Genomic DNA, 26,346 nt, shown 5'->3' with positions numbered 1-26,346 from the left:
CCTATAACTGTACCTATCACTGGTCTATTACAGGACCCTCACCCTATAACTGTACCTATCACTGGTCTATTACAGGACCCCTCATCCTATAACTGTACCTATCACTGGTCTAATACAGGACCCCTCACCCTATAACTGTACCTATCACTGGTCTATTACAGGACCCCTCATCCTATAACTGTACTTATCACTGGTCTATTACAGGACCCCTCACCCTATAACTGTATCTATCACTGGTCTATTACAGGACCCCTCACCCTATAACTGTACCTATCACTGCTCTATTACAGGACCCCTCACCCTATAACTGTACCTATCACTGGTCTATTACAGGACCCCTCATCCTATAACTGTACCTATCACTGGTCTAATACAGGACCCCTCACCCTATAACTGTACCTATCACTGGTCTATTACAGGACCCCTCATCCTATAACTGTACTTATCACTGGTCTATTACAGGACCCCTCACCCTATAACTGTATCTATCACTGGTCTATTACAGGACCCCTCACCCTATAACTGTACCTATCACTGGTCTATTACAGGACCCTCACCCTATAACTGTACCTATCACTGGTCTATTACAGGACCCCTCATCCTATAACTGTACTTATCACTGGTCTATTACAGGACCCCTCTCCCTATAACTGTACCTATCACTGCTCTATTACAGGACCCCTCACCCTATAACTGTACCTATCACTGCTCTATTACAGGACCCCTCACCCTATAACTGTAACTATCACTGGTCTATTACAGGACCTTCACCCTATAACTGTACCTATCACTGCTCTATTACAGGACCCCTCACCCTATAACTGTACCTATCACTGCTCTATTACAGGACCCCTCATCCTATAACTGTACCTATCACTGCTCTATTACAGGACCCCTCACCCTATAACTGTAACTATCACTGCTCTATTACAGGACCCCTCACCCTATAACTGTATCTATCACTGGTCTATTACAGGACCCCTCACCCTATAACTGTACCTATCACTGCTCTATTACAGGACCCCTCACCCTATAACTGTACCTATCGCTGCTCTATTACAGGACCCCTCACCCTATAACTGTACCTATCACTGGTCTATTACAGGACCCCTCACCCTATAACTGTACCTATCACTGCTCTATTACAGGACCCCTCACCCTATAACTGTACCTATCACTGGTCTATTACAGGACCCCTCACCCTATAACTGTACCTATCACTGCTCTATTACAGGACCTTCACCCTATAACTGTACCTATCACTGGTCTATTACATGACCCCTCACCCTATAACTGTACCTATCGCTGCTCTATTACAGGACCCCTCACCCTATAACTGTACCTATCGCTGCTCTATTACAGGACCCCTCACCCTATAACTGTACCTATCACTGGTCTATTACAGGACCTTCACCCTATAACTGTACCTATCACTGCTCTATTACAGGACCCCTCACCCTATAACTGTACCTATCACTGCTCTATTACAGGACCCCTCATCCTATAACTGTACCTATCGCTGCTCTATTACAGGACATTTCACCTTAAGGAAATACAAAGACAGTTTAATTAGACAACATTTATTTAGAGTTTAAAAAAAAAAAAATCCATGCATATGTCACCCCTGTCGAATATATTATATATTGCACAAATCATAGGAACGGTGGGGTTTCATTAGGTTTTTACATTATGTTTAGTTGTCTTGTTTGGGTAGCTTTAGATTGTAAGTTTTTTTGTGTTTTGACAGCTGATCGTGGTAGGTAACTTCTAGACGCTTGAGAAATGAATTATCCAAATCAAGTCTCCCCCTACTCCCCCGGAAAAGGGTAATCCCAGATTACCTCAGCATTATATAGTAGCCCAAAGCAAGTCCTGGTTAGTCACAGCCCAATTTACAAACAAGTAGTGCATACATTCACTAGCATATCATAAGAAGACCAATGTTGACCCAGCTCTTATAGATGGTGGTTTTCTTCCTGAAGCAGGACATACAGCCAGGTGTGATATACAGCCAAGGGGTAAACCAAAACAAAATCTAGATGTTTTATCTAGTAATTGCACAGGGCTAAAATGGAGTAATAGCCCCAGTCATTGTGGAGCCCTCTTAGAACCTCAGTCTTGATAAAATCCAATGAGCAGCCTCAGGACCTGATATTATTTCTTAACTTTCTCTTCCTGCCAGTGTGATACATTCTCCAACTTAAACACAAGAAAGCTCAAACTAGTTTGTATCGTTCACCAATCTGGAACTGGAGATATGATAAGCAGGGTTCTGTCTCCTGACTTCTCCTTGGCTTCGTACAGTGGACTTAAGAAAACGTCTGGTTAGAAGGTTCACTGCAGACAGCAGGTGTCCTTTTCTGCTTCCTCCCCTAGTGCCAGAGGATCCTCGCCTGCTCCACCTGGGGCCCCCAGGGCCTCCTCCTCCTGCAGTTTTTCTCTCAGTTCCATGAGCAGGTCTCGGCTCTCACTGGCTGGAAGGTTACTGAGGTAATATTGGGGAGCACATTCTACCAACCTGAAAAGTAAGAAGAGATGAAAAATCAAGTAGAAAGATGAAAAACTGAGAGAAGAATCTGCCTCATTTAGAATAACAAGAGAAAGTGTCTCACCACCCACCATGACTAAAAGAGACAAGAAAGAATGAGAGGTTACAGCTCATAATGAATGAAAAACAGGAAGGTAGGGGGAGAGACAGGAGGAAAATGGAGGTAACATCACATCAGGAGAGACAGAGAAAGGAGGAAAAGGGAGGTGACATCACATTAGGACAGAAAGACGGGAGGAAAAGGGAGGTGACATCCTATTAGGACAGAAAGGAGGAAAAGGGAGGTGACACCACATTAGGATAAAAAGAGACAGGAGGAAAAGGAAAGGACATCATATTAGGACAGACAGAGAAAGGAGGAAAAGGGAAGTGACATCATATTAGAAAACACAGGGGAGGAAAGAAAGACAAATACCCAGTCATCAGAACTGCCAAAGAGATACAAGAAAAAGTGAGTGAACGAGTAAGAGGAGAGGTGTCCAATTCCTGGCTGGCAGAATTAAACATATTTGCCAATTTGGATATTTTATCCCAATTTTTCAAATCCAATTGCCATTTCCCAATAATTTACTGCTCAGTAAACAAATCCCTAGGTGCCGGGCATGGGGATTCATATTGGTTTACGTGGCCTGGGATGAGGTCACTGTTTGGGGATAAAGGAACTGGACTCATTGAGTCGGCATCTGGGGACTTGTGGAAAGGGAAAGAGCCACCATGTCACAGTTTGGGGTGCTCACATTTCGGGGAGTATTTCTGTGGCCACACTGATGCAGTTATCTTGAGAAATGCTGAAATCATGATACAGGACCCAGCTGGGAGGAGGTGATCGGTTGTAGTACACAGAGGACGGGTGCAGATTAGCAACATGTTTGTGGGTCAGCATCACGTAGTTCCCCTGGCCATCCACATCCCTGGCCACCTAGGAGAAGGAGAACAATTTTTAATACCACAGAAACAAAAATAAAAACAAGTGTAATATATAAGACACTTTACATTAATTGTGATAAACAGCTGCAAAAAACACTCTGTGGATTCCACAAAAAACACAAATTGACATAAAATTTACAAGAATTAAACACCAGTAACAAGTCCTTACATTCAAAGTACCTCATCAAGCTCATAACTCAAACCCTAGTATATTTTCTCAGTAGAGTTTATCAGGAGCAAAACTCGCTCAGACAGACTCCATGCATGTACAGGAAGGTCCACTGTCTCACCTCTCTCATCCTCTGTTCAGGTTTAAGAAAGGTAAGCCATTCTATAAACAGGTATGTACATAACACTGAATAATGCAAACAGCTCCAGAATCAAGACATTAAATGAATCGGAGAGGGTAGACTGGGCTTCACCAGGCAGCCAGATAAGTGCGATGTAAACCTTGAAATGGAATTACACAAATAAGTAACCTAGCCAGAGTCAACAAAATGTATCACCAGCACTGTATCATAAAACTCTGAATTCACCCTGATCCACACAATGCACGAACACAAAATATGCATACGCAAACACCACCATGTGGAGCTACAGCTAGTGATGATGTATGTATTACACAAGGTGTTCCAAAACATGTATGTGCTCCAGAACATGGACCAGAGGTGTTCCAAACATGTATGTGCTCCAGAACATGGACCAGAGGTGTTCCAAAACATGTATGTGCTCCAGAACATGGACCAGAGGTGTTCCAAACATGTATGTTAGTGACATCACATTTCCTACATTCCAGGTTTTGGAGATATTGTCAAATTATGAACAAAAGCATGTCATATCTGATGAACGGATGGGAGGAGGAGGAGTTTTTTTTCCCCTTTTTTCCTTTTCTAAACAATTAGAATAAAATGAACTCAGCCATATTTTGGAAACCAGGGTGATGTATGTTTGATGTGATGCCCAAATATCCACCAGCACGCAAGGTCCATAAAATGATATATAGAAAAATATCAAAAGAAATATAGGAATGGGAAGTATAGAATGAAAATTATTTATTCCATACATTAAAATGGCCGTACAATAGCCAAACTGGACAATTGCTTGCTGGTGAATATAGTGGGGATGAAGTTTAAATGTATAGTCTCATGAAAGAACTGTTAAACCAACTCTGGTGATTTGTCTTTCCTTGTATCTAATGGAATCATTGACAAATATGCATTAAGTGTAAAAAACTAGTGCATTACTTCTGGCAACCACCAGATGGCAATAAAATAACTTTTAGTTACGGAACAAAATGGAACGCACGGCCATATTTAATTCAAAGAACAGGTGGAATGCACGGAAGTGCGTCATAGAAAGAAGACGTCCATCCATACAGGAAGCGTGTCACTAAGGAGGGACGCATGAAAGTTGCCGCGGAAAAATGGATCGGGAATTGGAACAGCTGAGATGACTTATGGAGGTAATTTACCGACGGACGAGGAGTCCAATAGAAGAGGAATATGAGAGCACGCCCACCACACCACCAATGGACTCCCACCATTCATTGTATTTAAGGGAAGGGAGGGAAGCAATAGGCTTATGGATACACTTGTTATTATTTTGTAGTGTATTAAATTGTATGTATTTTAATTTTGGTCCCTGAGGAAGTTCCCTAAAGGGAACGAAACGCGTAGGACCATTTTTAATTTATTTATTTTACTATATGCCAATAAATTAACCGTTTTCTATATCCAACCATTGGGAGAGTGTGAACTTCTTGGTCTCCAGATTGGCGTTACTACAAACAGCAGGATATACTCCCCTATCCACAGGGGTGGCAACCTGAAGGCTCATTATATACAACAAATCTGTGAGTGTAACCTTGAACCATAGGGCAATAAATAAGGCTGCAACAATATTACGCTATGTTGAATTCCCTATTCTATATGTACTACATAATATTATTCATTCTTCCACTGGGTAAGTATATTAGTTCTTAGGCAATACTGTGCTTCAGCACTTCAGAACTTCGGAAATTCGGTAATTTCAGAACTTCGGGACTTCAAACATTTGGCAATTCTGCAATTCATCTATTCGGACATTCGGAAGTACCCGAATGTCCGAATTGCCCGAAATTCACATTTCTACTGAGCAGCAAGTTGTCTGGCAGAGCAGTGGACGCTTACAGGGCAGTACCCAACTCACACATCCACAACTACGAGCGGGTAAAGGAGACCTTACTAGCTCTGTGTCAGGATTACAAGTTGATCCAGCAAGCAGAACTGTGTCACACCTAGGACTGAGGATAACGTATAACTGGACCTTAGAATGGCTGGACTTAACATATCCAAGAATAGTCAAAATACTTGCAGAGGTCAGGAACATAGAATCAGACACAACGATGAGGGAAAGCCAAAAGTCAAGGATACCAGAATTCAGGGAAGTCAAAACAAAGCCAAAGTCAAATACCAGCAAATCTAGATCAGGAACATACTCTCTGATTACCATCAAGATAAAACCACGAAAGGGCAACGAGCAAAAGGAGAATTGGGTTTAAATACCCCTTCTGTGGATCTGATTGGCCATGACCGGCCTTTGACCCCAAAAGCAATTACCAGGTTTCCATGTGCATGATTGCTGCTCGGCACAACTTTTCCTGTCAGGACGGTAATGCTGCTCGGCACAACTTTTCCTGTCAGGACGGTAATGCTGCTCGGCACAACTTTTCCTGTCAGGACGGTAAATGCTATTAACCACATTTTTATGTGTGGATGAATACGTGACATTACCCCCCAACGGAAGACCGCCCACCACCAAACCCCTCTACAGCAGCAGCCTTATTGTATCCCTGAAGGAGTTAAAAATAGGGGTTGTAGAACCTTCCCAGAGTACATGGGCCTCCCCAGTAGTGCTAGTACCGAAGCGAGACCAGTATGGCCAGGGGAAATTACTTGACTACCATAGATTTGTGTAAGGGTTATTGGCAAATCCCTCTCCAGCAGGAGGCCATTCCCAAGTCAGCATTCGTCACCCCGTTCGGGCTTTACCAGTTCAAGGTTATACCATTCAGGATGAAGAATCCCCCAGTTACTTTTCAGTGAATGGCCGACAGACTCTTGGAGAGATTTCAGGACTTTGCATGTGCGTTTTTAGATGATATAGCGATCTGCAGCTGCACATGGAAAGACCATCTCAAACACATATCTGTGGTACTCGAGAGAATTCAGGCAGCAAAGTTTACATTGAAGCCTGAAAAATGACATGTCGGTATGGTCGAGGTACAGAATCTTGGCCATAGAGTGGGCTCAGGCCAACAATGACAATAACCAAAAAAGTGAGCGCTAGAATCCCATAAAGACAATATGGCAGCGTTTGAAAATACAATGCACAAGAAATGTGAAAAGCACAATAATAATTACCAAGAAAACGCGCTAAATCGATCTGTAAACATAAAAAACACACATAATAGTGCAGACCATCTGGTAATAATAATATAAAAGATAGGAGTGATAGGAGAAAAACTCACATGTCCCAGAGCCCTATCACCCCTGGCTCTGGGTTTGTAAGGCTCTTTGGAAGAGGGGCTATCCCCACACTGCAGGATCTTCCACAGAATGTATCAGCTGGTGATTCCGTTTTACTGTGTGTAGGAAAAAGAAGGGCAGGACCTCCAATTGAATAATATCACAATTCGGTTTATTTGTACAAAAAAAGTTAAAAACCCTTACTTGGGATGTGGTGGGTATAAACTCGCAGAGTCACCCACATAAAAACATAAGACAAGTTTGTCCGAAAACGCTTCCTGGTTGCAGTCCGGTCACGTGATCGCTTCCGGGTCCGCCCTCCAATGACGTCCGTGTGACGCGTTTCGCCCGCCTCCACAGGCTTCTTCCGACGACGTCAGGGGGTTCCAGTCTTCCTTTTGAGTTCACAGTGCCGCCCTTCTCTTGCTCCATTGGCTAGGGGGCGTGGTTTCACACGATCTGTTTCTGTCACTGTTCACTCCGTATTCGATTGCACACATATGAATTTCATTATATTAAGTTAGACTTAACCCCTTGCAGCAGCCAGATTCCAATGACTGTATCCTAACACACATTAAAAGCAAAAATCCCCAAAGTGCTATACATCACAATTACTACTCTGAGCAGTTGGTGTTTCAAATGCAAATGTGGGACATATCCAAATTATTCAGATTAGTGGTTCTAAAGAAGTTTTTTTCCCAAAGAGACATCTTCTGATTGTATTGCATTCTATATTTATAGATATATACTGTGACAGACCCATCCGTCTGGACTAAACCTATTGGGTTCGTCTGATTTGCCCAGTACTTATGGTCCCTGAGAGATTATGCGAAGGGTTGTGACTTTGTACAAATGACATTTCAAGTACAGCGGAAACTAATGAAGCGCCCAAGCTACCAAAGTCCTCGAGGTGGCCGACATCGGACAAAGGACCACGTGGCGGCGGCCATTTTAACTTCGAACCCGCCGACCCATACTATCGACGATACTTCGACAGTCCAACGAAAGTCTAAGTACCGACCCACCTCGAACGGGACTTAACCATTTTTAGGCCAGCAAGTGACCGACCGCACAGCCCGAATCCAGGGAACTATTTTGGGCAAGAAAAGGTACCTGCGGTCGGTCATAAACGGACTTTCGCGTAACTTTTTATTCACTGAAGGGATTGATGTGATTTTTGAGAATGTTTATGTTTTAAGTATGCTGAATCTGAATATGTGCCTCTTATGTGAATATGATGGATGGATTTGAAGTTATGAAAGTTGTACAAAAGTATATTTCAAACTGTATGTATAATAGGATTATGTGTCACACCAAGGGGAGGGAATGTGTGGGATGTACCATCGATGCCAGTGGTTATTTTATGCCTCCCCTTGGGTGTGGCCTGTGTGTGTGAAATGCAAATAAAAGGCAGGCTGGCTGATCCAGTCCTCAGTTCATGTTTTACCCTCATAATGGAGCTTGGTCTCGTTATTGGGGGAACCGGGAATACAAGTGACTAACGACTGTGTCTGGAGCTCGGAAGGTGGTACCGTAACAACTGGTGGCAAGCGACGGGATGATCTTCAACGCCCAAAGAAACCGCTACGACCAAGAATAAAATGGAACTACAATACCAAAACCTGAGAAGAGCTACCTTAAAAGACCTATTGGAACAAAGGGCCAGTAACCTCAAGAAGAGGGACATTATTGCTTTATTGCTGGAAATGGATGGAGTACCAGCGGCAGAGGGAACCAATGGACCCAGCCCAGACGACAGAACCCCCGAGGAGGCAAGATTTGACCGGGCGGTAAGAATTCGGCTGGCCCATTATGGCCCCAACCCCTCCGCAGAGATCATCACCCAGGTTCAAGCCGCTGTGGAGGCCAGCCTGCTACGCCAAAACGGTACTGCAGCGGCCCCAGTCACAGCAAACCCGGGGGACAAACAGAAAGTGCCATTTGCGGCCTTCAAAGCCTTCAGTGAGACCGAAGGAGAGATTGACGGGTACCTTGCGGATTTTGAGCGGCAATGTGCTCTGCACAAGGTACCCCCGGCAGACTGGGTTGCTATACTGTCCGGCAAGTTATCCGGCCGGGCCAACGACGCTTTTCGGGCTATTCCGGATGAGGAGATCGGGGATTATGTTACCGTCAGGGAAGCTTTACTTGCCCGGTATGCCGTTACACCCGAGGCATACCGGAGGAGGTTCCGGGACACTGCAAAGACCACTGGGGACTCATACGTGGAATGGGCCTGCAAGGTACATCGCACAGCCGCCCACTGGATGGCAGGATGCCAGGCGGTGTCGGGAGAAGAGGTGCTGCAGATGTTTTTATTGGAACATTGTTTCGACAAATTGCCGACAGGGGTCAGAGAGTGGGTACGAGACCGTAAGCCTTCCACTCTACACGAGGCGGCTCGCTTGGCCGATGAGTACACTGACGCTCGCAGACTGGACAATTCCATCACCAAGGCCACAGCCCGAGCGGAATACCAACCAGCCGCTGCCACGTATCAGCCTCCCATAAACAGACCATCCGCACCCCCTCCGGCTGCCCAGTACCAACGTCCACCCCGGTTTAACGCACGAGAGTACTCTGAACCCCTTCGGTGCTTCCTGTGCAATCAGCTAGGGCACCGGCGACAGGAGTGCCCGATGAACCGTGCCAACAGGAACCAGTCCTGGAGGAAACCCACGGGGGCCCCTTCCCCAGCACCTCTCCCAGCAGTCCACTGTGTAGAGGAAGAGGAATGCTGGGGCATATTACATGAGGCGGACCCTGTTCAGGCTGCCCACCAGGACAATCGACAACACCACAGACAGAGTGTAAAGGTCAACGGAAAGGAAGCCAGTGGGCTACGGGACACTGGTGCAACCCTGACTTTGCTCCAAAAGCACCTAGTGTCCGAAGCTCAACATACCGGGGATACCGTGGCAGTACGAGTAGCCGGGGGTGCAGTATTTCGTCTGCCCGTGGCCCGGGTACATTTGGATTGGGGAGTGGGCGCTAGACATGTGAATGTGGGGGTCATTAAGGATTTACCCGCTGATGTTCTTCTTGGCAACGACTTGGCCCCCCTGGTTTCGGCCTTTGCTCCCATGGGCCCCGCTGCAGTGGACGCTGTTACGACCCGTGCCCAGACCCGTGCCACTGAGGCCGGCCCACCTGCTGTTGAGACCCAGGTAAGACTCTCTACCCCGACTTGTACCTTAGACCAGGCCCCGTTCGGCTGGGATACCCCAGAAATGTACGGGAAAGAAACTAGGGAGGACCCGACGTTAGCCAAGTACAGAGACAGGGCCGACGCTGGGGAAGAAGGAGTAGGTGGGGAACACTACGAGTGGGTGGGGGATAGGCTGTACAGGATCCCGAAACCTTCCCCGAAACCGAATGCCCCTCCGCAGAAACGACAACTAGTAGTACCTGCAAAGTATCGGCAGGAGATTCTGCGGATTGGGCATGACGTACCATTGGCAGGTCACCTAGGTTCCCACCGCACAGCCCATAGAATCACCCAAAACTTTTTCTGGCCCAATTTTAACCGAGATGTGCGGATGTATTGTAGCACGTGCGACACTTGTCAACGGGTAGGTAAGCGAGGAGATCATCCAAAAGCTAGGCTACAGCCGATGCCTATCATTGGAGAGCCCTTTTCCCGCATAGCCGTTGACATTGTGGGTCCACTGGCCAGGGCTAGTCCCTCTGGTAAGAAATATATTCTTACTGTGGTAGACTACGCCACCCGTTACCCAGAGGCAGTAGCGCTGTCTAATATAGAGGCAGAGACGGTTGCTGATGCCCTGGTTAAAGTATTTACTAGGGTCGGGTTCCCTCAGGAGATCCTCTCTGATCAGGGAACCCAGTTTACCGCTGTGCTCACCCAGCAACTGTGGAAGGTGTGCGGCATCAACCCGCTACTTAGTTCACCATATCACCCACAGACTAACGGTCTCTGCGAGCGATTTAATGGCACCCTCAAACAGATGCTGAGGACCTTTACTGACACTTGCAGAGACTGGGAGCGATTCCTGCCTCATCTGCTATTTGCATACAGAGAGGTGCCCCAGGAATCGACTGGGTTCTCCCCCTTTGAGTTACTCTATGGGAGAAGGGTTCGTGGACCCCTAGATCTCATTAGAGGACACTGGGAGGGGGAGACGGAGCAAGAAGGGACCCCCATAGTGCCATATGTTCTGGAACTCCGGGACCGCATGGAGAAACTATCCCTGATGGTAAGGGAAAATCTCCGGGCGGCCCAGGGGAGACAGAAGCGATGGTACGATCGGGGCGCTCGACGGCGGGTCTTCCAGGTTGGGCAGAAGGTCCTAGTGCTCAAACCTGTGAAGGCAAACAAGATGCAAGCATCTTGGCAGGGCCCGTACAAGGTGTTAGCTCAGGTATGTGATACTACCTATCTTATAGCCAGCTGTTCGGATGAAAGGGTACAACGATCCTTTCATGTGAACATGCTCAAGGAGTATCAGGAACGACCCGAGGATGTTGCAGCAGTTTGTGCTCCAGCTACTGACGACCCAGAGAACTTACCTTTACCTGACCTGTTAGAAAGGGATCCCCAGACCGACCTTACTAGCCTCGTACAGTTAGGTGACCGACTAAGCCCGGCCGAGAAAACCCAGGCCAGACAGCTTCTGTGGGAGAAGCAGGCGACGTTCTCCCAAGAACCCGGGTACACCAACCTAGCTATACACAAGGTCGAGACACCCGGACAAAACCCCCTACGACAACCCCCATACCGTATCCCGGAAGCTGTCCGAGAAGGAATGCGGAAGGAGATACAGGAGATGACCCGGCTGGGGGTTATTGAGCACTCAGATAGTCCGTGGGCGTCGCCCGTAGTCCTAGTGCCCAAGAAAGATGGGACCACCCGGTTCTGTGTGGATTACAGGCGGCTCAACGAGCGGACTACCACTGACGCCTACCCGATGCCCCGGATAGACGAGTTACTAGACCACATTGCCAGGGGGCGCTATCTGACCACCATTGACCTATGTAAAGGGTACTGGCAGATCCCCCTGGCCGAGGATGCTATCCCCAAGTCGGCATTCGTCACCCCGTTTGGCCTATACCAGTTTAGGGTTATGCCATTCGGGATGAAGAATGCCCCGGCTACCTTCCAGCGTATGGTGGATAGGCTCCTCGATGGCTTCCAGGGATTTGCATGTGCCTACCTGGACGACATCGCGGTCTACAGTGAGTCTTGGGAAGACCACCTAGTACACGTAGGGGTAGTGCTGGACAAGATTCGGGCCGCCGGCCTGACTCTGAAACCAGACAAGTGCCATTTAGGCATGGCAGAAGTGCAGTACTTGGGTCACCGGGTGGGTTGTGGGAGCCAGAGACCCGAACCTGCTAAGGTGGAAGCGGTAGCTAACTGGCCCACACCTATCACCAAGACCCAAGTGCTTGCCTTCCTAGGGACAGCAGGGTATTATCGACGTTTTGTCCCCGACTACAGCACGATTGCCAAGCCCCTGACTGACCTGACTAAAAAGAACTTACCTAGGCAGGTCCTGTGGTCTCCAGCTTGTGAAGCCGCGTTTCAGGCCCTGAAGCAGGCTCTTGTGAATGCCCCTGTCCTGGCTGCCCCAGTCCCTAACAAACGTTTTCTTGTCCACACAGACGCTTCCATGTATGGACTGGGGGCTGTGCTGAGCCAGGTCGGGGAGGATGGAGGAGAGCACCCTGTCGCATATCTCAGCAGAAAGTTACTACCCCGAGAAGTGAGTTATGCGGCAGTAGAGAAAGAGTGTTTAGCCCTGGTCTGGGCACTGAAGAAACTGAGCCCTTACCTATACGGACAAGAATTTTCCCTCGTAACAGACCACAACCCCCTTGTCTGGCTTAACCGGGTCTCTGGGGACAATGGCAGACTGCTGAGGTGGAGTTTGGCATTGCAACCTTACAATTTCACTATCAGCTACCGGCCCGGTAAGCAGAATGGGAATGCGGATGGGTTATCCCGGCAAACAGACGTCCCTATTCTCCCTAAGTCCGGTCATCCCCAAGTTGACCCGCCACAGGGTCAAGCCGGGTCTGCCGGAGTGTTCCACAAGGAGGGAGCCATGTGACAGACCCATCCGTCTGGACTAAACCTATTGGGTTCGTCTGATTTGCCCAGTACTTATGGTCCCTGAGAGATTATGCGAAGGGTTGTGACTTTGTACAAATGACATTTCAAGTACAGCGGAAACTAATGAAGCGCCCAAGCTACCAAAGTCCTCGAGGTGGCCGACATCGGACAAAGGACCACGTGGCGGCGGCCATTTTAACTTCGAACCCGCCGACCCATACTATCGACGATACTTCGACAGTCCAACGAAAGTCGAAGTACCGACCCACCTCGAACGGGACTTAACCATTTTTAGGCCAGCAAGTGACCGACCGCACAGCCCGAATCCAGGGAACTATTTTGGGCAAGAAAAGGTACCTGCGGTCGGTCATAAACGGACTTTCGCGTAACTTTTTATTCACTGAAGGGATTGATGTGATTTTTGAGAATGTTTATGTTTTAAGTATGCTGAATCTGAATATGTGCCTCTTATGTGAATATGATGGATGGATTTGAAGTTATGAAAGTTGTACAAAAGTATATTTCAAACTGTATGTATAATAGGATTATGTGTCACACCAAGGGGAGGGAATGTGTGGGATGTACCATCGATGCCAGTGGTTATTTTATGCCTCCCCTTGGGTGTGGCCTGTGTGTGTGAAATGCAAATAAAAGGCAGGCTGGCTGATCCAGTCCTCAGTTCATGTTTTACCCTCATAATGGAGCTTGGTCTCGTTATTGGGGGAACCGGGAATACAAGTGACTAACGACTGTGTCTGGAGCTCGGAAGGTGGTACCGTAACATATACAGTAGATATTTACATGAGGTTAATAAAAAGTTGGTACAATATTCATAAAAATTAATAAAGGGAGAGGACATAAACTTTTACAATATCATCTATAACAGATAGAATCAATGCTCATCTTAAAGACACTCTATCCATGTATTTAATACAGAGTTGAAAATATAGTTATGAACATAATAAAATAAAATAGCAATGCCTGTCAAGTGAAGGACGAGAAAAAACATAGAGAATTATTTACAAAAAATGACAAACTTCAAATTCTCCGTTTAGACCTCTAGGGAACAACGATTTTAATTTAAACACCCACCTCATTTCTTGTTTTGACAATTTATTGTCTAGATTCTCACCCCTCCAATTTCTACTGACTCTTTCTATCCCAATAAATTGTAATTTAGTGACATCTCCCTGATGTTTGTGAATAAAATGGGAGGACAGGGGATGTTCCTTAAAACCTCTTCTTATATTGCGCACATGCTCCTCAATGCGAATATGCACTTGTCGAGTAGTTTTACCGACATAGTGCATACTGCATGGGCATGTGAGGACATAGATACAGTTAGTGGTGTGACAAGTTATCAATTGTTTCACACTATACGTTTGTTGTGTATTCCCTCCTACCAATTCTCTTTTGACACACTTAGGGGCTCCCGTGGTCCTGCACGCCAGGCAGTATCCACATTGGAAAAAACCAACCTCTTGGTTTAAAAAATTCTTATTTTGGTTTTCTTGTTTAAAGCTGCTCTTCACTAGGTGGCTCTTAATACTGGGAACCCCCCTATAGATGATCCTTGTTTTTTTTGGAACTATTCTTTCCAACAGGGGGTCTTCCTTTAAAATAAAGCAGTATTTTTGGATTATGCTGTTCAGATCCCTATTCTTCCCTGAATAATCAAAGATCAAAGGGACTTCGTCACTCTTAGTATTCCTTTTGTTTTTGATCCTCTTACTTGACTTATCCAGTAGCTTTTTCCTCTCTATTTTCCCCACCTCCTTATGGGCCTTATCCAATAAAGTCCTGGGGTACTGTTTAACTGCAAATTGTTCTACCAGCTTATTGATTTGGATCTCGCAGGTTTCCTCATTGGTGCAGTTCCTTTTTAACCTTAACATCTGCCCTTTGGGAATGTTATCCAGCCACGGGCCGTAGTGGCAGCTGTCATAGAAAATAAAGCTGTTCACGTCCACCTTCTTGAAGAAGGTTTCTGTCTGTATTTGATGATTGGAAACAAAAATAAGCAGGTCCAAAAAATTCACCTGGCTATCGCTATAATCCATAGTGAGCTGGATTCCCCATGAATTAGAATTTAGATGTATCAAGAATGCAGTCAGTTCCTCTACAGAGCCTCTCCATATCCAAAGCAGATCATCAATGTAACGGCGATAGGTGACCAGGTTCTGCACCCAGCTATGGTCACTATAAATATAGGACTCCTCCCAATACGACATAAAGAGGTTCGCATAGCTGGGTGCGAACCTAGTCCCCATCGGCGTCCCAAGGATCTGTACATAAAAAGAGTCTAGAAAGTGGAAATAATTGTTGGTCAGTATAAGGTGGATGCCTTCTAGAATGAATGCTTGTTGGTCCACAGATGAGGTGGACAAGAAAAATTTAACAGCCTCTATGCCCTTAGAATGTGGAATGATCGAGTAGAGTGATCAGTAAGTAAATCAGTGATCAGAGTAAAACTTCTTTAGAACCACTAATCTGAATAATTTGGATATGTCCCACATTTGCATTTGAAACACCAACTGCTCAGAGTAGTAATTGTGATGTATAGCACTTTGGGGATTTTTGCTTTTAATGTGTGTTAGGATACAGTCATTGGAATCTGGCTGTTGCAAGGGGTTAAGTCTAACTTAATATAATGAAATTCATATGTGTGCAATCGAATACGGAGTGAACAATGATAGAAATAGATCGTGCGAAACCACGCCCCCTGGCCAATGGAGCAAGAGAAGGGCGGCACTGTGAACTCAAAAGGAAGACTGGAACCCCCTGACGTCGTCGGAAGAAGCCTGTGGAGGCGGGCGAAACGCGTCACACGGACGTCATTGGAGGGCGGACCCGGAAGCGATCACGTGACCGGACTGCAACCAGGAAGCGTTTTCGGACAAACTTGTCTTATGTTTTTATGTGGGTGACTCTGCGAGTTTATACCCACCACATCCCAAGTAAGGGTTTTTAACTTTTTTTGTACAAATAAACCGAATTGTGATATTATTCAATTGGAGGTCCTGCCCTTCTTTTTCCTACACACAGTAAAACGGAATCACCAGCAGATACATTCTGTGGAAGATCCTGCAGTGTGGGGACATCCCCTCTTCCAAAAAGCCTTACAAACCCAGAGCCAGGGGTGATAGGGCTCTGGGACATGTGAGTTTTTCTCCTATCACTCCTATCTTTTATATTATTATTACCAGATGGTCTGCACTATTATGTGTGTTTTTTATGTTTACAGATCGATTTAGCGCGTTTTCTTGGTAATTATTATCAGGCCAACAATGCCCTGAACAAGCCAAAGTCAAGGCTAATGTGAACTGGCCTCAACCCCGGACTAAGACTTTTCTTGGAATGGCAGGCTACTTTGTACCTAAGTAGAGCTCCCTGGCCAAACCCCTCACCAACCTCACCAAAAAGTCCCTCCCCGGATAAGTAGTATGGTCCGCAGAGTGCGAGGTCGCCTTCCAGTAACCAAAGACTGCACTAAGCAAAGCACCTGTGTTGGCTGCCCTGAACCACACTAAAAAGTTCCTTATCCACACAGATGCCTCCATGTTTTGGATGGGAGCCGTGCTAAGCCAAGTGGGAAACAATGGAATGGAACACCCTGTAGCATATCTCAGCCAAAAGCTTTTACCCAGAGAGGTTAGTGTGGTGGGACCGCTGCCTAACAGTGAATTGCCATTTCCTATGTGTGGATGTGCTCTCCTGGAATGTGTGTTTCTCCTTTTAAAATTTTCCCCCTTTCTGTAATTTTCACATTAAATCATGCAAATTACTTTTTAACCACACGGGTGTGTTCCTGCACACAGGGAGCCCCGTGAGCCTGACCACCTCAATACTCCTATTTAGAATGTGTGGTTAGAATGTTCACACCTCACTAACGAGGTGTGAAAACCGCAGACCGCAAGGGAAACAAGCGGTGCGTACTTTCCAGTAACATATTCGTCCGCTGGGGAGGGAGACCGACTGTCTCCTCTCCCGGTAAGATAGACTGCCGCTGGGGAGTAGGACTGACTGGCTGTAGTTGGGGATCTGGGCCAGCTGCCCAGCATCCCTGTAGGGTCAGTGGAGAGACCACGGTCCCATCTCCACCTACCATCTAAGGGGTCTTTTCAGGACCAGGCTATGATGTCCTCCCAACTGAAGGGCTCTAGGCCTGGATCTGCCACCTTGCTCTCCTGCAGTACTTCCAGGGTATGTTGGGACTGACTGGATCTGAGCAGGTATTCGTAATCTTGCTCCAGATCCCATTCCCGGGTGACCAGATGGATCAGGTCTGGTTCAAGGTCGGTCGCGTTAGGGAGATCCAGCATGGCTTCACATGGATATCCCAAAAGCGGGACTCTGTAGAACTCCCGAAGTCTGGGTCGGCAAATATTTCCCAGAACAGGCCAGGGCCATCTTAATCCTTGCCCTCAGGGACTTCGTAATTGGCCATCTCGGGAACACGCTGGACCGCGTACCACCGTAGTGCCTGGTACGTGTCGTCGAGGTACAGTTCCCTCCACACTAGTATCGCTAGTGTCTTCAACCACTCCCCCCGGGGATGCTCACCAAGAAGATGTATCCTCATTGTCACTCGGGCCTGTACTCGCTGTTGCCTGCTTGGAAGACGTTCATCTCGCCAACGCTGTACACTCTCCAGGGCTTCGTTCCACAGCTCCTTTCTGGCCTCCTCTCGGTAGTCCAACATGACCGCCTCTGATACTGGCCCATCTTGTCTATCCAGGCGGTTCTGTACCCTCCAGTAAAACTCCTCCTCCAATTCGAGCGCTGTCCAGGGACTAGCTGACTCCATATCGTTCTAGGTAAGGATGCTGCGCAGTGGCGGGCTCTATCCCTCCATATAAATCTGTACGATTCCAGTGCCTCCAGGATGCTGTTACCTCTCACTAGGAAGCCATCCCACTGCTGCCACCAAATGTGACGGACCCTTTGTCAATCGATGCTCCTGGTGCTTACCAAGAACCATCAGCACCGCACCAGACACCATAAGCACTGCAGACCCCATGAACTGCAGCAGCTTGGTTGGGGTCTCGCCGTCTCCTACCTACCCTGGACCTACAACAAGGCTCCAGTGGGTGAATCTCTCTTCCTTCAGAGAGCTAAGCAGGAACAGCTTTTAGAAGAACTAGTGATTAGAACCCAGGGGAGTATACAGAGTATAGCAATCCCCAATGTGATTATAGCAGTTCCCTACAACACAAGACGAGGCTTTGAGTTGAGGGTAAGAAGGTGTGAAGGTTTATTGAACAGCTTAAGTTTTTATACAGTTTTTACAGCAAAGGTGAAACCCAGGTGGACGTAGTTGGGCACCGAATACAAAACATACAAACCAATCAAAACAGAGGTTTACATTCAGACACTCCCATACAGTTTACACAATCCCTCCCCTCTGCCTGTGATATGATTAACTAAGACAATGGGCTAACTCAATTAACTATAAGCAGAAAAATAGTTTTACAAAAAAAAAGTTTTACAAAGTCAGGAAAAAAAAACAAATCATCACATATACCCATAAAGTCCCAATAGGCACAATTAGGGCCAAAATAAATTAAAGGGGCCATAGACACAGGGCAAGAGGCTGGCCATTAGTCCTCTCCAAAAAGCAGTGGCAAAGTTGCTTTTGTCACAGGGGTGTTTTCAAAGATTGGTAAAACTTTGTCTTTTTCGTTTGGAGATAATTGAGTTGATACAGTAAATTAACTCAATTATCTCCTAAGCAGAGGGGAGGGATTGTGTATCTTGTATGGGAGTGTCTCCATCTAAAAGCCTGTTTGTATTGGTTGTTCAGTTTGTGTCCCTGTCCACCTGGGTGTCACCCTTGTTGGGAAACCTGTATAAAAGGCAGTGTGCCTCCATTAAACTTCAGTTCTTACTTTACCCTCAATCTAGAGTCTTGTCTCTTATTGGGGGAAACTGCTATAATGGTATCACACTAGCTCTTGTAAGAGCTTCTCTACTCGGATGACTACTGGGAATGCTGTAATACCCCTCACACTCGGGAGAAGGACGCCCTCTGGTGGTGGAAACTCATCGGGGTAACTGCTACACCGTGGAACGGATTTCGGGGATGTACGGATCCTTGAGCCCCAGACTTTACTCTGTACACCTGATAGCCCCACTATTTGCAGGGATCCCAAATGGGACCTGGGGCTATCTAGTGATACAGGTTTTATCCAAGTGACCCCTTCCCTTCCCAGGGCGCCGAGCCCCAAAGTTTAACCCCCTGTATGTAATGTGCTTGAAAGTATATCCCTGTGTAATGGGGGTATCTCACAGAGAGGGAGATGGCTATCTGTAAACCAGCCCCCTCCTGCCTAGGATTGTTCTGTGTTGCATGGAGACCCCGTGCATAAAAGAAGCCTGTTTGCAATAAAGGTGTGGCAAAACTCGCCACTTAAGACTATTTTTGGATATGTATGGGGTTGCCCTGGATAGACTGTATTATATGGTGTTTTATGTGTTAACCTAAAAATATGATAGAGAGCATTCGTATGCTAGTGGCCCGAAAGCCGCTAGCATTCATATGGTAGTTTCATGAACAGTGACTTTCGACACTGTTCGTGAAATGAACAAAGTACCGAATGGGAGCCCACACACAGGGGGTCGTGTGGCTCCCATTAACCGATTGCAACAGTGTATCTATCGGCTGCTAATTGATTCCCAAGGTGGCCGTCGTTCGGATACCGAGCACGCAGTGGCGGCCATCTTGGATTCCCTTTTAGCCCAGCGGTGTTTGGTCATCGAGTGCCTGGAACTAAAATCGGCAACTCGACGGCACGAACACCGCTGGACTTCCAGGCCATTCAGGAGCGCCGGTGTTTCGGTACTTTCTCTCAACATATGCATTTGTGACTTTTCTGAAGAGTTGATATTAAAATGTATTTTGTGCGGCGTTCGGTTAATTGTGCTAGGATCTGAGCGGTACTTTCACAAAGTATGCGCTCAGACCCCAGCTATCTGCCGATCGGTCATTCGGTACAATGGCACGAATAAAGTATAAGTTACAGATTTTTATTTGAAAAGCCGGTTCTGCTGTACGGAGGGATAATTCACTTAGCAGGATATTCTTGGGGGAGTATCCCTCTCATACAGCAGTACATGGTGGGAAAAATGGCCTGCATGTTCAGTTCCCCATGTAGTCCTCTACTGTATAACCCCTGTAAAGTAATTAAGGAAACCCCTTGCATGGGGACTTGCATAAATACTGGAGCTTGTGAATAAAAACCTCAGTTGACTCCGAGAACTGTGTTTCGTCCGGTTACTGGGGGATTTGGGATATTGCCTTCTTTCAGCGCTTTCCTTGGATTATTTTCTTCTACCAGCGGAGATATAGGGATTTAATATTGCAGCTCCGCTACAAAAGGATGTTCAGTGCTTAAACCAGTTATTGGAGGGAAGGAAGATTTAACCCCTGTGTCTGCTGTTCAAGCTTACAGGGGATGCAACAGGGAAATGCCCTTGTAAGGACTAAGTGCTTCCAGGGGTGAGTGTCGTCTCTGCCTGGTAGCGCATAGAGATAGGTCCCCTAACCATGTAAGAGTTCCTGATCGACTGAAGGAAGGGAACAAGCGACTTGTGACATTCTGTGGTTTCTGCAGCTTCACCCTCAGCCCCCCTTCTTATGCCCTAATGTTTTTATTTATATATATATTATATTACAACATTATATATATATATTTATGTACAGGATTATGGAAGGGGGCGTACACTTAAAGTGAGTGTAGTTTTGATAAATAAGAGTCGGTTGAGGTGTGCCGAAACCGACGAGAGGTTAGGCCTGTAAAAAGAGGGCCCACCCGGGTATATTGATATGAAAAGAAGGTGTGGTGGGAGGGGAATTTCCGGAATCGACGAAGACAGGTTATTGAAAACTCCTGGAACATGAATACAACAAATGTAAAACTGCAAATTTGCTGCCAACCATGTAAGTTTCCTTACAAGATTCATAATTGACACGGACTAAGAGCGGCCTTTGTTAATTATGTTACAAGCTGCTAAGTTGTCAGAATAACACCTAACTGCTTTACCCCTCCAATTTTCTTCCCAAATGTGTGCTGCTGCCACTATTGGGAAGATCTCGAACAATGCTGAGGTTTTGTCAAAGTTTTCTAGTGTAGCTGTTTCTGGTGGCCAACTGTCATATACCCATTCGTCCCCAAATATTGCAGCGTACCCGACGGTAGCTGCAGCATCTGTCCAGATAACCGGGGAATTGTCAGAGATGGGGGGGAATGAATAATGACCTATCATTCCATGAGGATAAAAATAGATTCCACATTTTTAGGTCAGCCCTTGCAGGATCGTCTAGATTAATCTTAGTGTCGTCGTCAGGGAGGCCGTGTAGGAGATAAAGTAACCTAGAGATGAAAGACATGCCTTGAGGGATAATTCTCATGGGGAAGTTAAGAGAACCCAAAAGTGACTGTAACTCTTTCCTGGTGCATGACCCGTGATTGATGCAGGTGTGAATGTGATTTAGACTCCTGTCTATTTTGACTTGAGGGAGGCTAGCTTGCATAGTTACGGAATTGAGTGTGATACCTAAGAAAGTTATTTCTGTACTGGGTCCTTCTGTCTTATTTGGAGCTACCGGGACTCCTAATTCCTCAAATAGGGAGAGTGCACTTTTTAGACTGCGTGGTATGTAGTAGTGAGGTTCAACATACAGAAAATCATCAAGGTAGTGGATTACTACTGGGCACCTGGACTTGTTAAGAAGTAGCCAATTCAAGGTTTCTGCGAATATGTCAAAAATGTTTGGGCTACTTTTAGAACCGAAGGTCAGCCTAGTTGCAAAATAGTATTTCTCTTCCCACTTAACGCCGTGTAGATGCCAGAGTGACTGCTTAATTGGTAGAAGTTTGAAAGCATTTGAGATATCCGTTTTGCTTAACTAGGCTGCCTTACCAAAGTTGACGACGGCTTGTATGGCATTGTCTATTTTAGCATATTGTAGTGAGAAGTCTTCTGAGGGTATAAGGGAATTTAAACTTGGGGAGGTGGAAGAGTGAGGTGCTGAGAAATTGATTATTAACCTCTTTTTGTTATTAAATTTGCCCGTGGCTATACCTAGTGGGCTTGTTCTCCAGGAAGTGAAAGGTGGTGTGGTGAAGGGTCCTATCATAAAACCATACTCTACTTCTTTGTTGAGAAGATCTTTTAGACTGGCTGGGTCTGTTATTGCAGACTGTAGGTTGGGGCATTCTAGTATGCCTGAAGGGAGTGCTACTAGACCTGTGTGAAAGCCTCTAGTGAAACTCGAGATGAGAAAGTCAGCCAGCTGTGAAGAAGGATGTTCAGTCAAGTAACATTGTAAATTGGGTACGTTTATTGGGGTTATTGCTTTCTTAGGGAACAGTTTGTTTGGACACATAGTTTTTGCATGTGCTCTGAAACAGATTGAGCAAACGTGGAGTAATCTACAAGTGCTACAGCTACATCCCCCAGCATTAAAGTTATTACAGACTTGTGCTTTCCCAAGAAACACTATAGGTCTCCCTAACTTGTCTTTCATCTCCCTCTGATTAGCAAAATCGTCTGGATTGGCGTTACTAGTAAACGGACCATCTACATTACTAGGACAAAAGTTTGCTGTATGAGAGGCTGAAGAACATATTGCACATGCTGGTGTTTTAAGCCCTGCGAAATGTATACAGAACAATTCTGTGTCCAACTGACTCCAATCAGTGGGAGTGTTGTACTGAGCCAGTGACGCGGCTGATCTGGCCGAGAAGGACTTACGGTAGTCGTAGAACGCGTAATCGCCATATTTGTAAGCTAGTTCCACCAGTTTGTGCAGATATAGATCCAACTCTTCTCTACGGTGTTGGAAAGAAGAGCAAATTGCATCCCTATATAACCCAAAAGCTAAGACGAATTCAGGAATATTTAGCTTCTTATTGAGCCTAGGGTCTCTGGCTTTCATTACCATGGATATATCGTCGAAAGTATAAGATCTGTTTTCGATTATATCCTGTGAGGCAATGAGGAGGGAAGCTAGATTAACATCGTTCCCTTCTAGTATGTCCAGTTTTAGATTTTGTGGAATCAAATGCACTGGGTTAATAATATTAGTTGTTTTGGCAGGAATAGGAGTGGAGTTACCTCCTGAGCTGGTTTCGGGTTGTCCTAGTGGAATTTGAACTTCCGGAGTGCTAGTTTGACTAGTGGCTTCCAGGTTATCAAACCTGTTGTTTATAGCAGCTACAGAAGCTACCAGAGAGGTCATCATGCTCCGTAGTTCTGCCAAACTGTTTTGTATTGAACAATCAGAACTAGGGCCTGCTAACTCATCAATGTTTTGGGTGTTTAGTAAACGGAAAAGTTCGGCTTTCCTGGCTGTAGCCGGAAAGGGAATGTTCTTGGTAAATTGCCTGCACACTTCCACTTCTGGGTGGTCCGCCTGTGTGGTACTTGGTTCAGCCCCATTTACTGAACCAAGTGGGAGAAAGCCAGGGACACGTTATTTTACAGGTCTGGGGACATAGTCTTAAAGGGGCATTGTTCACCAAAGTCACAATATGTCCCCAGACGGTTCTTAAAGGGTCATACACACCCAATAAAAGTTAATAAGTTTTCAGGGGCACAATCTTCCAGGGGCCATAGTCATGAGGAAGGAGGCTGGCAAATAGGCTTCTCCACAACCCAGGGAAGCAGGGCAATTTGTCATTTAAAGGGCCAGTTACAAATGGCGGTTTGTAACAAAGAGTAATTCCGCTGTATCCGAAGTGCCATATCAAACGTACCCATTCTTTGCACAACACAATTAAAAGGCCAGAAACTGTTTTTGTCTTGAAGTGCAAGGCAAGGTGGATGATGGGACATCATAGAATAAAACAAAGGGTAGAGGTTCCCAGGCAACATGGTAGGTGGATGATACAACATAGATTGCAGATCCAATGCAAAACAGGGGGATCTGTTACATCCCTCCGTACAGCAGAACCGGGTTTTAACATAAAAATCCATAACTTCTGTTTTATTCGTGTGATTATTATGAATGACCGTTCGGTAGATAGCTGGGGTCTAAGCACATACTTCGTGCGAGTACCGCTCAGATCCCAGCTTAAATAACCGAACGGCACATGAAAACATACTTCATATTGCATTCACCTAAAAGTACCGAACACCGATCGGGGAACCCAACACTAAAAGACCGGAGCTCCCGAACGGCCTGGAAGTCCAGCGGTGTTCGTGCCATCGAGTAGCCGATTTTAGTTCCAGGTGCTCGACGACCAAGCACCGCTGGGCTTGAAAGGATCCAAGATGGCCGACCACCGTGTGGTCAGTAGTCGAACGACGGCCACCCAGGAAAGCACTTAACTACCGACTGCAACAATGTTGCAAACCGTTAATTGGAAACACACGACCCTCTGTGTGTGGGCTCTTGTTCGGTACTTGGTTCGTTTCACGAACAGCCGGTAAAGTTGCTGTTCGTGAAACGACCATGTGAATGCTAGTGGCTTTCGGCAATGCTCTATATTACACAGACCAGCATATATTTAAACACAGGAAGCAGCATACATTTAAACACGGTATTACAGCGTTTTTTTCGGATAACCTTTAAAGTCATATCCATATAGTCTGAAGTGGCTAGGTTTGCCACAATGCTCCCCCAGAACCAAGCCGGCATACACAGTCTGATCCTGTAGCGGAGAGCTGATTTCTCACAGCTTAACTCCACCAGTATATCCAGAGGATGCAGGAACAAGTTATAAATCCAACAGTGTAACCAGCACAATCAGCAATATAATCCAAGGATATCCCATCACCTTTCCCAATCACTGGACGATACACAGTATCAGGAGTAGAACTGAAGTTTAATGGCAACATTCCTGCTTTTATGAGATTCTCCCATGCAAGGGAGGGATTCACATTAATTACACTTTGCACCAATCATACAGACGTTACCTCCCACACATTTACTCCCCTTAGCTTAACATATAATACGATTATACTGTACGTACTTTTCCCCACTTTCCAGATGTACCCCATATCTTTAAATATGGTACCCCCTGGTAGCCCTGATCTGGGTGAGCAACATATCCAAAAATCACCCAGATCAGACCAGGGGTTCGGGAGTTATGAGAAGGTAAAGTTTTGACCGACCGCATGGGTAAAGATGCCGAAATTAGTTCCATGAAATCTGGCCCTGCGGTCGGTCTCTATTCGTGCCCCAAAACTCCCAAAAGGCTATGCCACACATAATGGAGTCGGTAACCGGATGAATCCCCTAGTTCGTGGGATTCATCCTACCGAATGCAGGGGATACAGCAGTGAGTTCGTATAAACCAAGGGAATGAGAGAAACGATCAGGGAAGTCAATTGCATGATTAATGTACATCAGGGTGGTCCGTTTGTTCGGTACTTTGTTCGTATACCGAACAAAGTATGTCCATAGCTGGTGCAATGTCAATCTGTATAATCCAGGTATGTAAAACCTCAGCAGTGCCAACAAATAAAACGATAAATGGGACAGCCAAAAAGGGGTTCCGCTACACTGCTCCCCCTTGCCCACAAGCCGGCATACACAGTCAGATCTATTACGGATCGACTTGGGGATGTCCGGGTATGCTCACAGATCATTTTTCCAATTCAGTCTGTCTTGACAACCCGTCAGCGTTTCCATTCTGCTTTCCCGGGCGGTATTGTATATTAAAGTCAAAGGGCTGCAGCGCCAAACTCCAGCGCAGCAGCCTGGCATTGTCCCCTGCCACCCGGTTCAACCATACTAACGGGTTGTGATCCGTGAGCAACTAAAATGGCTGTCCATACAAATAGGGTTGCAATTTCCTCAGGGCCCACACCACGGCCAGGCATTCCTTTTCGATGGCGGCGTAGCTTACTTCCCTTGGTAGCAGTTTTCTACTGATGTAAGCCACAGGATGTTCTCCGCAATCGGCCCCGACTTGGCTCAGTACTGCCCCCAATCCAAACATAGAAGCGTCTGTGTGAACAAGAAAGCGTTTAGTTGGATCAGGGGCTGCCAAGACAGGAGCATTTACAAGTGCGTTCTTCAACTGTTGGAATGCCTGCTCACACTCCGGGGTCCAGGTGACCTGACGGGGAAGGTTCTTACGTGTAAGATCAGTAAGGGCTTTGGCCATGGCGCTATAGTTAGGCACAAACTTCCTATAATACCCGGCCGTCCCTAGAAACGCTAAGACCTGAGTTTTGGTTCTGGGGGTTGGTCACTGCGCTACGGCCTCTACCTTTGCGGGCTCTGGTTTCTGCATCCCGCAACCTACTCGGTGGCCAAGGAACTGAACCTCAGTCAT

The 26,346-nt window shown here is 46.3% G+C and overlaps 1 protein-coding gene across 4 annotated transcripts in view; it reads right to left on the bottom strand.

The window, feature by feature from the left end:
* Positions 1-1,616: 1,616 nt before the first annotated feature.
* Positions 1,617-26,346, bottom strand: part of DQX1 (DEAQ-box RNA dependent ATPase 1) — a 136,821-nt gene continuing 112,091 nt past the window's right edge. For all 4 annotated transcript variants that reach the window (XM_063457500.1, XM_063457498.1, XM_063457502.1 and 1 more), the window contains exons 12-13: positions 3,286-3,467; positions 1,617-2,518 (exon numbers count right to left, since the gene is read on the bottom strand). In XM_063457500.1, coding sequence (XP_063313570.1) covers positions 2,335-2,518; positions 3,286-3,467 — 366 coding nt within the window. In that variant the 3' untranslated portion in view covers positions 1,617-2,334. The remainder of the gene's footprint in view (positions 2,519-3,285; positions 3,468-26,346) is intronic.

This window comes from Pelobates fuscus, chromosome 6, assembly GCF_036172605.1.
Source record: "Pelobates fuscus isolate aPelFus1 chromosome 6, aPelFus1.pri, whole genome shotgun sequence".
NCBI classification, from domain to species: domain Eukaryota; kingdom Metazoa; phylum Chordata; class Amphibia; order Anura; family Pelobatidae; genus Pelobates; species Pelobates fuscus.
This window is presented reverse-complemented; position numbering and strand designations above follow the sequence as displayed.